At 36.2% G+C, this 14,796-nt stretch overlaps 2 protein-coding genes across 7 annotated transcripts in view; one reads left to right on the plus strand and one right to left on the minus strand.

The window, feature by feature from the left end:
* Window positions 1–1,226: 1,226 nt before the first annotated feature.
* Window positions 1,227–9,810, minus strand: mocos (molybdenum cofactor sulfurase). Of its 4 annotated transcripts, none has more exons than XM_065297205.2 (15): window positions 9,495–9,810; window positions 8,321–8,410; window positions 7,944–8,010; window positions 7,201–7,842; window positions 7,043–7,119; window positions 6,757–6,956; window positions 6,330–6,446; window positions 5,809–6,186; window positions 5,535–5,697; window positions 5,081–5,165; window positions 2,775–2,899; window positions 2,238–2,337; window positions 1,936–2,077; window positions 1,737–1,841; window positions 1,227–1,637 (listed from the first exon to the last, which is right to left on the minus strand). In XM_065297205.2, the coding sequence occupies exons 1-15, from the start codon at window positions 9,607–9,609 to the stop codon at window positions 1,521–1,523; spliced, it is 2,523 nt and encodes an 840-aa protein (XP_065153277.1). In that variant the 5' UTR covers window positions 9,610–9,810; the 3' UTR covers window positions 1,227–1,520. The 4 variants fall into 4 exon arrangements, 2 of the variants coding, with proteins under 2 accessions (XP_065153277.1, XP_065153276.1); XM_065297204.2 differs by having other exon boundaries at window positions 1,229–1,637; window positions 2,238–2,340; XR_010547050.1 differs by having other exon boundaries at window positions 1,609–1,637; window positions 1,936–1,997.
* Window positions 9,257–14,796, plus strand: part of LOC135787319 (poly(rC)-binding protein 3) — a 29,243-nt gene continuing 23,703 nt past the window's right edge. For all 3 annotated transcript variants that reach the window (XM_065297206.2, XM_065297207.2, XM_065297208.2), the window contains exons 1-3: window positions 9,257–9,339; window positions 12,601–12,946; window positions 13,917–13,995. The gene's annotated coding sequence lies outside the window, so the exon portion shown is untranslated. The remainder of the gene's footprint in view (window positions 9,340–12,600; window positions 12,947–13,916; window positions 13,996–14,796) is intronic.

The following is a 14,796-nucleotide window of genomic DNA, read 5'->3' on the forward strand; positions in this document are numbered from 1 at the left end:
TTATACGTGCGTTTCCTAAGGACGAGTGTGTTTATTTTAAACAAAATAATAACTATTACAAAAATATGGTTTTATTCCACTAGTGCAGGGATTTTCTAAGTTTTTTGTCAGCTGATCCCCCTTGACTTGACTTAAATATGAACTTTAAGTACCACCTGAGATTTTAAGTTAATTTATCAATTATATAAAAGCACATTAGCATGTTTAACTTCAAAAACATTTATTTTTCATCTGTTTTAAAGTTTTTTTATTAGAAGTATTTGACATAATTGTTGTTATCATTACCTGTTATTGGACCTTCATCTGGCAATTCAGTCAAAACGTATCTGTCCATTCTCAGTTTTCTGATATATTGTAGTGTTGTTTAATTGTCACATGACAAAATATATATTTTTGTTAGTGAGTGTTTTATTTATATTCTTAATTTGTAAGATTGTGTATTTACATTTTATGAATTAACTGTAATTCAATATTTATATAAACTCACGAGCCCCATACAATTCCCTCGCGAACCACCGGGGATTCAGGAGCCAAGTAAATTACAAGTGTGGGAAACCCGGTTGTGGCTAGAGGGATACAGCAAACACCGAAATCTCGTGAAATCCTGTTCCGCAGTGAGGAACATCTCTGAAATCGCGCTTTCACGCGCATTCACTATCCTGAACATAAACCCCAGATTTAACGGGATTTAGGCCATAGCTCTATCAAATCTATCCAGAATTTCTCATCCTAATCCTACACCAACCCAAACCCAACATCTCGTGAGATTTAGGCCGCAGCTGTATCCATTCTAGCCAAAACCGGGAAACCCTGCAGTGTGAAAATAACTGTGTGGATCTAAACATGGACCTTTCGCCGAGCAGAACACGCCCTTAAACTCGACCACGCCCATGCCTGCGTAAATATGACGTTTAGGAAATTGTCTTTAGAGTTTTGGTTTCGTTATTAAAAGCTTAAAAGCTTATCACATGCATTAAGCACTCCAAATTACGGTAACTACAAGAAGTCAAGAACAGGATTTCTGGAAGCTAGTAGAATATAGCCTTCGAGCTATGGACACATCTGTACTCCACACATTGTCATTGGCTACTATTAGGAATTATTTTTTATATAAATTACATAAAATAACTGATTTAAGTTCTTTAAATACCTTATGTAATACTCTAGTCACATTACTTTTATTAATCATTAGTAAGGAAGTGTCTGCTTCATAACAACCATCATATATTTAATAAAACAAGACCAAATCCCTTTTTTAATATGTTAGCTGCTTTCTCTGGTGCGTTCTTAGTAATCTGATTAGGATTATACAAAAATACACCATAGAGGAAATAATAATTATTTTTATTAAATAATTATTTATTTTTTATATTGAATACAAATATGTTGATAATATCTGTAGATAATGTATGCCTATAATACATATTCCATGTATTTCAAGTATATATCATAAATTATTTTAAATCAAATTTGAGGTGTAAAACTTGTGCATAAAATGAAATAACATTTCCTTAAGATTTTTAAGGATTATCAGCAGTCTCTGATATTTGTGGAGTAACATGAGCCCCTACAGATAAGACAGGAACGGCAGTGGAACTGCTTACTGACTGTTGGGTCAAGTAAACACCAAAAGTCACCTATAAGAACAAAAACAGAGAAGACCACATCAAGTACTTTACACAGTTTAGAAATATATATTTTTTGACACAAAAAGAAGAAGTTTTGTTTTTACAGACCTTTCCACTTCTGCATTCAGAAAGAGACCTGAGTGGTTCCTGGGTCCTAGCTGCTGATTTCTGATCAACTCCAATCATCTGGCAACGGCCACATTTTCCAGTCACCTTAAACACAAAGAGAAGACTAATGCATCATCTGTTTATTATTTTTCATATTCTTGCTCTTCATGACAGTGTCTGTAAATACGTTTTTGCTTACCTTAAACTTTGTGGTTCCTATTGTCAGGTAGGACCAGTCCTCCTCTACAAATGGCTCCTGTCCTAAGATAACAATATTTGCCCGGAAACGTTGAACCAACTGTTCCATATCCAAACTCATGTCTTTACTCTCATTTTCCTGTCTAAACATGCCAAATTTATTGAAACATGCAGAAAGAAATTATGCTATACACAAACACATATCACACTTTGGCAGCATCAATGGTTATAGCGTCAAAAGTATCACTTTATTGCAGAATGCACTGTTTTGTTAATCTGCAGTGTCCTTGGAATAAACTATACCTGTTGTCAATGTGTTGTTGTAAAACAGACACACTAGCTCTGTTAATGAGAAGAAACTGAGCCTCATTCACCAGAGAGAGAGCGGTGAGGCAACAATCCCCTGCTGGGGAGAGAAGCATCATTGAAGTTAAATGACTTCCTATTAGAGAGTAGTAATGGAGTTATAGAAATTAATGAGACAAGCATTACAGTAATAGTACAGAGTGTGGATAGCACAGCTCAGATAATTCGGTTTTGTGCGGATTTGATGAAAAATAATAAATTGTCTGACTTTTGATTGCAGACCACTGGGGAAAATCTGAGAAGCAATCTCAATTGGTTCTCCATTATAGGACAAAGAGTTAGGAAAAATCTTATGGTAAAATAAAGAGAACGAAAAATAAATATAGATGGACATTAAAATTTGCCAAAATAACAAAGCTGGTGTGGCCTATACTGACAGAATAGGCTACTGTAAATGTGAATGCAGATGGGTTTTGTTGGATGACATATACAGTACAGTTAAAATGCTCTAGCCTATATCAGGACTACTGTTACCTTTCTGTCTGCCAATTTTCATTTCACGCAGGACATCAGGACTCTGCCTTAAAAGACGACAAGGTTTTCCAAGGAACTCAGAAAGCCATGCTGAAACTTCCTCCCCACAATCCACTGACTGTACACTACACCAAAAGAGATTAAACATTCAGTACATAATGTGCTTAAAAAAACTTACATTTGTTTAAAGGTCACCTAATATGAGAAATTTACTTTTATTTGTTGTTTGAACATAATTGTGTGTCACCTGTGTTTGTTAAAAAATCTGCCAGTCTTATAAGACAAGCTGTAGGCACTTTCTGAGCAAACTTGAATCATTTTGTGCAAGCCCCGCCCACAACCATGCAAAGACCACAGTTATGTCATTTCTATTTTAAATCCTCTTTTAATAATTTATTACAGCACATTCATTATGAATAATGAAGTAAGGTAATTATTTTATTAAAAGCTGTGAATATATTCGTAACAGTAAACGAGGAGGGAAGCAGGAGTTAATTTACATATAAAGAGACGCACACAAAAACAGCACTCAAAAATGAGTCTTTTCAACATGGTGTAATAAATGATTCACAAGATATTTGGACCTGAAACTTTACAGGCACATTCTGGAGACTAATATTATTAACTCTATCTCCACCATTGACGAATTATCTCATCAATTAAGAGAAAACTTTTCCCTGCCAAATAACGAGTTTTTACAGCAATCCATATTTCCGCTTACCCAAAACACTGAAGCATCCACTGATCCAAAAAGCAGTTAAACTCTGTGTATGTTTTGAACATCATTCTGAATCTGATCTCTAACAAAAGTTTTACTTCATAAAAATGCAATTATTTCACAAATTTTGGTATTTTTGAAGAAACCCACCCAAATTTGAGGGGCGATAAAAAGCGAACAAATAAAGTAGGGTCTGTTCTTTTATTTGATATATTGTAAAGAAGAAAATCTTCTGAGGGATTAAACTTTTGTTTAATTTTTGGAAGCATTAAACTAGTGATGGGGACGAGACCACCTTTGCCAAGTCCTTTGAAGGGTCGAGACCGACTAGAGACCGAGTCTGTTGGTTTTAAAAAAGAGTCGAGTCTAAGTCAAGACGAGTCTTTGAGGAAGTCCGAGTCGAGACCGACTCTTTTAGGAGTCGAGACCGAGTCAAGACCAAGACCATAAAACATGTCAGTTTTCATATTCATGTTTTAATATCACCCCAGTTAATAATCAACAGTAAGGCCTACAGACTAAGCTAGATTGGGAATTGTTTAGAGGAGCAGTCTTAACGTCTTAATATGGACTATGCTTTTACTATCATTAAAAAAATCCCTACCACATGCATCATCTTCTGCCTATTTTTCTAGAGATAGAGATAAATAAACGACTCTGATGGCAGTACCTTAGCATTGCACCATGGGATGTCATTTTCAAATAATGCCCATCAACATCAACATTGCATTTTATTATTATTGTTATGTGTTGTGTGTTTTTTATATGAACATAAAAAATGCACTGGGACGTTGCATAAAACTTTAAGACTAGTCTTAAAAGTTGGTCATGATTTTTTTTCTTCAAGACTGATCATAACCGTTTTAAGTATGTTACATAGAAAGGTGGATTGGTCTAATTTAAATCCAAATAATAAGACTGAATAGCCCTAACTTATTGCTAGTTAGTTAGAATCATTCTTAAGACTATGGCACGGCTATGTTTATGCAAACGGCCACAGTGAACATAAAAAATGCACTGTGGCCGGTTGCATATGACATTAAGACTGCGTCTTAAGAATTATTCTAACTAACTAGCAATTAGTTAGGGCTATTCAGTCTTATTATTTGGATTTAAATTAGACCAATCCACCTTTCTATGTAACACACTTAAAACGGTTATGATCAGTCTTGAAGAAAAAAATTCATGACTAACTTTTAAGACTAGTCTTAAAGTTTTATGCAACCGGCCACTGCTGGTCTTAAGGACTCGGTCTGAAATAACGAGTCCTTCTCCTCTCACTGTGGTCCGTGACCGAGTCAAGAGCGGGTCTTTGAAGGAACGAGTCTGAGACGAGTCCGAGAAAGCAGAAACCGGTCTTGAATCCAAGACTGAACTCCATTTCACTACATTAAACATTTGTGAAAATCATAAAAAATGCTGGCGCTGTGGCTGGCAACTTAAAAAAAAGCTGGTAGGGAAAGAGTTAAAAAAAAGAAAAATACAATTTTAGGTGACCTTTTAAGTATGTTTGTCAGATGTTAAATTATTTTCTAATTAATATGATTATATGAAATTTTATAAAAATATACACATTGTATCTTCATACCTGTCACCACAAACCTTGGTGTGGGATGCTCTTACACCTGTATACTTTATACTGGCATCTAAGGGAACAGTGACTGGTTTCATTCCTGTTATGGGTGATAATACATTATTATTATTTAACACAAATTCTTTTGTGCCTTTTCATTGTAACCTCATACTAAATAATAAATAAAATAACAGCATGACAACACAGTCCAAAAACAGTAACACATTTTCATTGTTAGCATTACTCAAAAATACATGTATAAACAAATAACCTTACCTCATGATATTTATTTAGTAATTCTTTTTAAAAAGCATTAGCAACATACTTTACATTTGGTAGATGCTTCTATCTAAAGCAACTAGCACTGCATTCAATTGTTTATGTTTTATCAGTTGTGTTCGAGGAATTAAATGATGTTAGTGTTGTACTCTTAAGCCACAGGAACAGCTCTGTGCAGAAAATATCTGACCTGAGACCTTTAGCTGCAGCGTATTAGAGGTCAGACAGATAACAGGTTGGATGAGACACAGTTTAGGCTCTCTTTTCTGGCTCAGACACACTCCATTCTCATTCACAACCATCCATAAACGGTCATACAGCAAACCCTGGGGTCCCAGTGGCCACTCTGCCACCTGTTACATCAATCACAATAACCAAAAAAAGTACTTGACACGTTAACTGCCATCATTATATTAAAGTGCTTTTCATTCTTTGGATTTAGGCATCATACAAATGTTTCATACCTCAAATGAAGCACATGATTTGACAGGATAGATGAAAAGATTAGTTAGTGTATGGGTACTGCCATTGTTCTTTCTCTCTTTGGACACATGCTCTTCAGATGGTGCTTCTCTGATAACTTGCCCATTCTCATGTCCTATTTGCCCATTTATTACTGGTGTTGGATGAAAGGATGCTGATGGATTCACCGGTGCTGATGTCATCAGCCTTCCCAGTCTCTTTTGGTCCAACGTTAATGGTTTATACACAAAACAGTTCACAATAAACCGAAGAAAGTTCTGACAATCCTCAAAACTAGACATGTAGCCAAAAGACACACGGATGGACCCTGTGGGACGTCCCTCGACCAGATCAATGTTGTCTCCACAGACGTGACCAGCCTTAAAAAGGGCCAAAGAGAACAATCTATCTATCTGTAAATCCTAGACCAACCTAGACAGGATTTTTAATAGGCTTTCATCAAAGTTTTATTGACAACTTTGTAGTTGTAGTTACAAATAAAACAGTTTTTACCCTCACTTACCTGTAAGTTAGTCTTCACGTCTTGGTTGCTGATACCCAGATAATATTGACAAGCTCCTGTGTTGCAGAAACAGCCTGTGCGAATATGAATGTTGAAAAGACTGGCCATTTTGTCCACCTGATGCAAAATAAAAGCACATCTAATTTTCATAAAATAGCTGCAGTACATACTGCTGGAAATTATTTGACATTTTATAATAATAATAATGATAATTATTAAAAATAATGATTTACACACAAAAAAAAAATGCTGGGTTATTTTCCACCTATAGCGTTGGATCACTGGGTTCTAATTTGCTGATTTGTTTCAAATAAAAAATGCTTGTTTAAACCATTGTGTCAAATATATTTTATGCATTCATTTTTGACCCAGCAATGGGTTGAAAATAATCCAGCATTTTTTAGAGTGTATAAATATAATTGTATACCTGGGAAAATCCAACTGTTCGTCCATGGCAGTCCAGTAGAATAAAATTAAGTATCGCACCCTGTTCAGCCATATTCTGAAACTCATTATCGCAATGGATCTGTGCCACAGGTTTTCCATTACTATGACACAGGCATGAGAGTACTGTGTAGGTGTAGCGAGCTAAACCAAATGTATGAAGCTGAATGTTGAGCATACTTCCTAAAAACAAAAACATTCCCAAATCTTAAATCAAAACATGTGATATGGGTCACTATATTACAAATATGAACTACACATATCCAAACCTGTAAGTTTTTGAAGTGTCTCAAAACCATGATGAAGAGAAATGATGTCAAGGAAGGAGATGGTGCCATCCTCAAACCTGAAGAAGTTATTACACATTAAACAGATTGGTACACTTAGCACCTACCAAACCGCTTTCCAGCCATCTGTCATAAATTACCTGCTATCAACATTTGGTCTTGGTACAAAATAGTTTTCATCCATAAGATACGCTGCTGCTGTCCCTCCACCAAAGTAACTCTTTCTCAAGATCTCAGCTGTTTCATTCCTTACCAGCAAGGCTCCGAGTCCAGTAGGAAAGCCGAATATTTTGTAGAAAGATATTGGCACGAAATCGGCTGGGTACTTCCTGAGGTCCAGATGTGAGCAGCTTACAAAACATGCAGCATCGAGAAGCACAAACCATCGACCGCCGTGCTCACATGCTGGATAGAGCTGTTGAGATTGGATTCCTTTCACGTATCTCAGGGGATATTTCTTGCCTGAGAAGTTACTCTGGGCAGGATAGCAAAAAAGATGAGGAGTCGAGCTCATCTGTTCTTCATTTGTCGATTTCTTAATAATGGCTTCCACTTCGTGAGGCTGGATGGGAACCACAGTAACCCCCCGAAGAGCAGCCGCACCACGAATCCCGACCACAGAGGTGTGGTTGTCGGTGAGGTAGCAAAACTGACTTCCAGGCCCATCAATCGATGCAGACTTCCAGGGGAAAGAGTCAGCCACTAATTTCAGCGCTGCGGTGCATCCTGATGTAAATATCACTGAGTATTCTTCAGGCGTTGTATTAAAATGTTCCAGTATCCTTCATTACAAAGAGATTATCAAGGTCTTAAAAAGGACACAAATATGGCAATACATATTGGTGTATTATCACAGCTTAAAAATTCTGAGGGTGCTGCTTACCTGTATCTGACACTTTCAACAGTGTCATGGGTTAATCTGCTGCTGGGATTGTGACTGTGAGGATTACCTATGGAAAAGTTAAGTTTTGCAAAATTTATAATGCATAATGCATGCAGTACACTCTTATATGGACTATATGGAGAAAGGTTAAAAAAAGGCCTTTGTCAAGGTGTATGGTTCCTTAAAGAACCTTTAACATCCACAGAACCGTTCTTGTTGCACAAAAGATTCAATGGTACAAAAATTGCTTACAAACTATAAAAGTTCTTTGGTTCTTTGGAGAACAAAAAAACATTTTTCTTCTATGGCATCGGTTCAAAGAAGTCTTTCAGACCTTTTTTTAAATGTATGAATATAAATCAGGAAAATTTACTTGCCATAAACATTCCTTGCTATATCCTCGTAAAATCCTTTAATGAGAGATTCAGGAAACAGGGTTGTCCCTGCATGATCAAGGTACGTAATACCTTAAAGAAAGAAAAGAGAAAATAAATACTACACCATTGTTTTTGTCAACCAGGGGGCCCCAAGATGACTTAAAATTATTTTAAATAAGACAAAACAAGATTAAAAATCTACATTTTGTAAGTATTTGGCTATTTTTATAATGAATATACATCTTTCTAATTATGCCAAGCTCTAGAACAGGGGTCTCCAAGTATGCACAGAGTCTGTGAGGTACCCCCCAAAGCACATTCTATTAAAAGTCTCAATTTTAATCTGTATTTATTACATATTTTTACATTAGCTTGGCTTACGTATGTTAACATTTTAAACAATACTTAAACATATCAACAAATAAAATAAAATCAACAAGTAAAACAAAACAGTTTTGAGTAGAATATCAAAAATAGCCCTCCAGACAGAGTGCAGATTGTTTTATCCCTTGTGGTAGACCTTGCTCACAAAAAGGTTGGAGACCCCTGGTCTAGAACATTTTATTGGGTAGAAACTGTGAATGTTCCCAAATATTGTTGTGGACAGGGGGTAGGACATTTCCGCCAATAATATCAAAGCTTTAGACTCGACATGTAATACCCACTGAAATCAACAGAGAGCGCTGCTTTCATAACAGATCAAAGACATTGTGATAAAGAGAAACCATTCCAATTGGCATACTAGCAGTACTAAAGTAGTTGAAATTAGACTTTTTAATGCACTCAAATACCTATAGACTACTTCCCATAACAAAACAGCACATACTTTTAGTGCGTAGTACGATATACGGCAAAGTACCGCGAGAGCGTTTCGAGTGTAGACTGCCCGATATGCGTTCGAATCGCTCTCGCGTTATCTTGATGTCATCTGTCGGTCTGTACGTGGCGCCACATGAAGTTGAGAACAGTTTAAAAAGAACAACAAGTGGATGCGCTACTTTCTAAGCATTTTTACAACAGTAAGTTTAATATATGTAACTTATTATTCACAACTCGCATATTTGTTACAACCCGCTTAATAGATCTTAAAAGTGGAAGTAATATTAGTGATTTGAAGAACAACGTCAATGCAAGTTTTGACGTTGCTGAATAGAGTAGCTCTTTAAACTCTTACCTTTAATCCTTTTAAATTCTCGATCGATCAGTTCTTGTTGATCAATGCCGTAACCATAATGTTTCCAGAAAGCGTTAAAACGTTCAAAACTGCAGAGGTCCTGCAGAGTCTCCATGTTGTCACGAGAGAGCAACTCCCTCTTTCATTAATTATTTCAAAACTCACCAAATGATTCAACTGAGCAAAGTACAGCTTCTGCGTGACTGACTGTGCAAATATGCGAAGATTATCACTTTCATTGTAACACCATTCCCTGATTCACAGACAAACCTTAAGGCGAGTTTTTTTAAACACATGTTTGAGCTGTATCATCCGAAAAAAAGCCCCGTACACTGACAGATCATGCCAATGCAATTGATTTGTCTCAGCAGGAGACACAGCAGTTTTTTCTTTTTCTAAGGCACGTAAAAAAGATGCTTATACATCTTAATTCAACTAAGACCTAGACCTGGTTTTAGCTAAGCCATGTCTGTGAAACCAGTCCCACAAGTTTAAATACAGAGTAACGAAGATTTAGCCACGCATTTTCATTTCAAAATAATGAAAGCATACAAAGCTTCATGTACTTTACGGCATAATTTTTACTATAGTAACTTTTATGTCAGAATGGAAAAACTGTATGTAGCACGTCATCAAGATAAGAATGTAAACAAACACAAAACTACCCTGCTGAAAAAACAGCATAGACCAGCATCATTCCAATGCTGGTTTAGCTGGGGGTCACCAGCATTCCAGCCCCAAAACACAACATTATGCTGGTCTTGCTGGTATGACCAGTATGGGATGCTGCCGGTGCTTGTATGACCACCAGCAAAATCACCACCAAACCAGCATGGACCAGGTTGGAAATTATGCTGATCTATGCTGGTGGTCACCAGCAAACCAGCACCAAAACACAATATATGCTGGTCTTGCTGGTATGCTGGTTTTTCCAGCAGGGTAATACCATGCATGGTACCTGAATTTCTTCATGGAAAATACTGTGGTACTATTTTTCTAAGTACTTTGATTTACCATGTAAATATTATGGTATGCAAACACATATGAAAATTGACCATGGTTTTAATACAGTAAAAGGTACTGTAGTAAGCATGCTTTTTTGGATGATTGATTTCTATTTGTATAACCACAGTTTTACTAGTTTTAGTATCATTTTTAAACTATGCTTACTATAACAAAACCATGGTTGATATGTGGTTACTACAGTATAGTACTGCACATACCATAGTGAAACTATGTTAACCAAGCATAATTCTTTTGGTGTTCTGTGTAAGTGGATTGGTCTTAAACAAAATTGGAGCTAAACAGCAGTAAAAGCTTGTAATCATAGGGGGACCATTTTTAGTGCTATGTAGCACCAATAAAGCACATACAGTGCTCATTGCAAATAATTTTTTACACTGGCCCCAATAAAAAAATGTCAGTGTCATATATTATAAAATAATAATTAAAATGTCAAATATAATTGTCTATACAACAGACATGTTGCAACAAAAAAAGGTTCCCAAATTTCTGCTTTACATGTAAAAATATTCAGTCGTTTCTTTCGTCATGTTTTACTTAAAACAAATGTAAATGTCTGCTTCCAAGATGTTAAGTAATATACATTGATGAAAATATATTTTAGTGACTGAGGGTGAAGCACTAGCCTGATCGGGCAAGTGACAATGCTTTTTACTGGCCCGAACGTCTCTCACGCTTGCCCGGGCAACCGGACAGTCCTTCATGTTGAGCCCTGACCTATGAAGAACCATCCTGGGGGTGATACAGCACCACTTTAGCACCAGATATGGATAATATAGCACAATAGGGTTCTACACAGGTGCTAGGTGCTATATGGCATTTCAAATGGTTACCCTAGGATTACGAGCCAGTGAAACACTTTTTTTAGTACTTGAAAAAATTTATTAGTAAGACAAGGCCATGCCACAAGACTCAGAGTAGTTATTGTTGTAACGCATATATACTTACTGCATATGGGTTCCCAAACGATTCATTTTGTGACCCACTCAAATAGGTGTAATCTATCCCGGGACCCACAAGAAAATTATTAAATGAAAATAAGAAAACACATGTTTTCTTTTTTATAATTGAGTAGTTTTATTTTCCTTGTCATTTTATTAATGAAACGTATGTTTAATTGCAATATCAAAACTTATGGTATATCATTACAAAATCATTGTCACTGCACTGTAAAACAAAATGCAGCATTGTGTCAAATCAACTTATATATATATTTTTTTACTTTAACTTAACAAATTAAGTTAAACAATTTTAACTTGTTTTTACAACTTTTCATGGGTCAAAACTTAAAATAGTGGGTTGAATTGGAAAGTTGTTTTAACTTCATGCAGCATTTTATTTTTACAGTCATTAATTGGACTGAACTGTTTGTGTGTGTGTCATTTACAGCAACAACCAATTTTTCATGACCCACCTTATCACAATTTGACCCACAAGCGGATCCCGGCCCACAGTTTGAAAACCTCTGACATACTGAATTCGTAAATGACTCATTGTAGTAACTTTACTTTTTATTATGGAGTCTTACAACTTGATTTTACAATGTTTATCCACTATCATGGATGCAGAGAAGAAAAAGAGATCCACAGAGATTATTGTTCATTTAATTTTCATCCGAAACAGTCTGCAATAATTAAATATTCCACTTTATTACCAATAATTCATTCACTTTGAAATTTTGCTATGAGCAGAGCGCTTGGTTTTCTGTTAAAGGATGCATTGTTTTCATAGGACTTTGTCCTCATTAGCAGCAGTAGATGCTGGTTGTGGAGGAGGGGGAAGTGACCACAAAGACATTGTGTCTTTCTGACCGTAATGATGTGACACAGTCAATTTGGAGACAATGATTGTGATTTAGGGCGTAGGCAAAACATTTAGACACATTTTTTTTTTATTGTGTCTTGCAACCAACCAATGTCCACAAATATACAGTATATATCTGTTTTAAGTCTGTCCTGCCAAAACTTGAGAGATTTTGACATGAGAAGTGTATCTTGCTGTCTATTTTTGTATTGTTACAGTTTGTGTGCAGCTGTTGTGTTCCTTATACTGTATCTCTGGACCTTCTCTATTTGTCTTACAGCAGGGTGACCCTTAGATCCCAGGATGAAGGACCTGTTCCTCTCCGGCGTCAACTATGTGAGCATCAGGAATAGAGAGAGACTCGCTTATCCTGGTCCGAGGGCTTATCCGAGGCTAAGCCAGAGGGGAAAAAACTGTAAGCTAGTCTCAGTCGACCAGAGGTACGGGCACAAGGCCATCTGTCCATTCTCTAAATACAACTGAGAACAAAGGAGGGCAACTGTGCGCTCAGGGAACCATACACACATTGCACCACAAACATCAACTCATCCTGGAGAGGGAAGACCAGAAGAGTTGTTAAACTTTATGGCATCTTCGTGAAGTCTGAACCTACATCACTTCACCAGGTCAGTTGGCTATAACTCGCAAGTAATTCTGCTCGTCACGCTCAGAGATTTCCAAAAGACTAAAACTAATACGGTTATTAATGCTTTTTTGGGCATCAACAGTACTCTTGTTTTGTCTTGTTAACAAACCGTCAGTTACAGTTATAGTTGTTTATATATGTGCGTATTTTTTGGTTGACTACAAATACACCTCATAAAATTACACAGCCTAATGCTAAATTGTTTATATGCCTTCATGAATATCACGTAAGTTCATGAATATTGCTTGGGTTGTATCAGTAATATAATCATGCTTTAGTAAACATACAAAGATGAAGATTTTAAAATGAAGTTTGATGTTGATCCCAGTGTTTTGTAAAATGCCATTTGCAAACCAAGGGTTTAGCATTAGGATTACGTATTAAGAAAGATTTGTTTATCCTACCTGCCATTTGCCCACCATATGATTTGTTGAGCGACATTTTAATGGTGGTTACACAAATACATTGAATTGCAATTCAGAAACATATGAAAAACAATGTGTGTGATATCTATATCTTGGCCTATTGGCGCTATGCAGTATATTAGATGCTGACAAGCTTTGAAATGACTGAAATGGGTCAGATGGGTTTTAGCATTAGCCAAACAAATCCTGGCCTATAGGATTAACAGCGCAGTTTCTTTGATGCATTACCTGATGAAACTAAATAGTGAAACAAAAGAAATGGCTTTTTATACCACTGCAAATCTTCATCATTACATTTAACATTCATGTTTTTATTACAAACGCCACCCCTATAATTCACTTAATAACCTCCACACTTATAGTCTTGTTCACGATTGCAAATTGAATTTGATGTCTTTTAAACGGCGCAATGGCTTTGAGAGCACTTACACAACCATAATTCAATGAATGACCAATTTATTGTCTTTTGCAGTTACTGAAGAAAAGCATAAAACTAATTACATACCACATTTGTTTTCTATTCAGCGGTTCACAGCACTTTTGCAAGTTCATTTTCTGCTGGAGTGTCATGGCAAGAGAAGCCACGTTGCATTGTACAGCTTATGTAAGTCTCAGTTCATTTCAAAAGCACTTTTCAAAAGCAAATAAAGCTAACAAATGAAAGCACTGTGAAACTAAATCTTTCCATATGCTCACCTAAATAGAAAATGCATCAATTTATTATTTAGCTATACGGGGCATCATCAGAGAAATATTAGGTATGAATCCTAAGGTATTATTAAAGGTAAATTTATTTAACATAGTATAGAAAAGAGACTTCCAGCTTTGACCCATATACTGGCTGGTGACTTCAAAATATGTGTTCAGTGCATCATGTTAACCATGTGCATCATGCGTCTTGTCAAAATATGTTCCTGCTGCAGATGCGTCAAAATGGTTTATGATAAAAGAGACGCTTACATTTACAAAATACTCACAAGACACTCACTTAACACTAAACTCTGATTACACATAAGATTAAGCGAGTATCTGGCAAACACGAGCGTCTATTTTATCATAAACCCCTTTTGAAGCGTCTGCAGCAGGCACATATTTTGACATGAAACGTGATGCACATATTTTGACATGACGAGCCACACACGACGGGTTAAATACATGTGTTGATGAACTTCGCATCATGCGCCCTCAAAAAAGAAGTCACCGGCCTCCACTGTTCATATGATGATGATGACAATCTAGGCATACACCAATACACAATTTCATTGCAGATACTGATATACGATTACTTAGAATTAGGGATGCTTAACGATTAATCGTGATTAATCGTTAGCAGAATAAAAGTTTTTGTTTACATCATATATGTGTGTGTGAACTGTGTATAATAACTTTGTATAAATAAATGTAC

The sequence above is a fragment of the Paramisgurnus dabryanus genome, chromosome 20 (assembly GCF_030506205.2).
Source record: "Paramisgurnus dabryanus chromosome 20, PD_genome_1.1, whole genome shotgun sequence".
Classification (NCBI taxonomy): Eukaryota; Metazoa; Chordata; class Actinopteri; order Cypriniformes; family Cobitidae; genus Paramisgurnus; species Paramisgurnus dabryanus.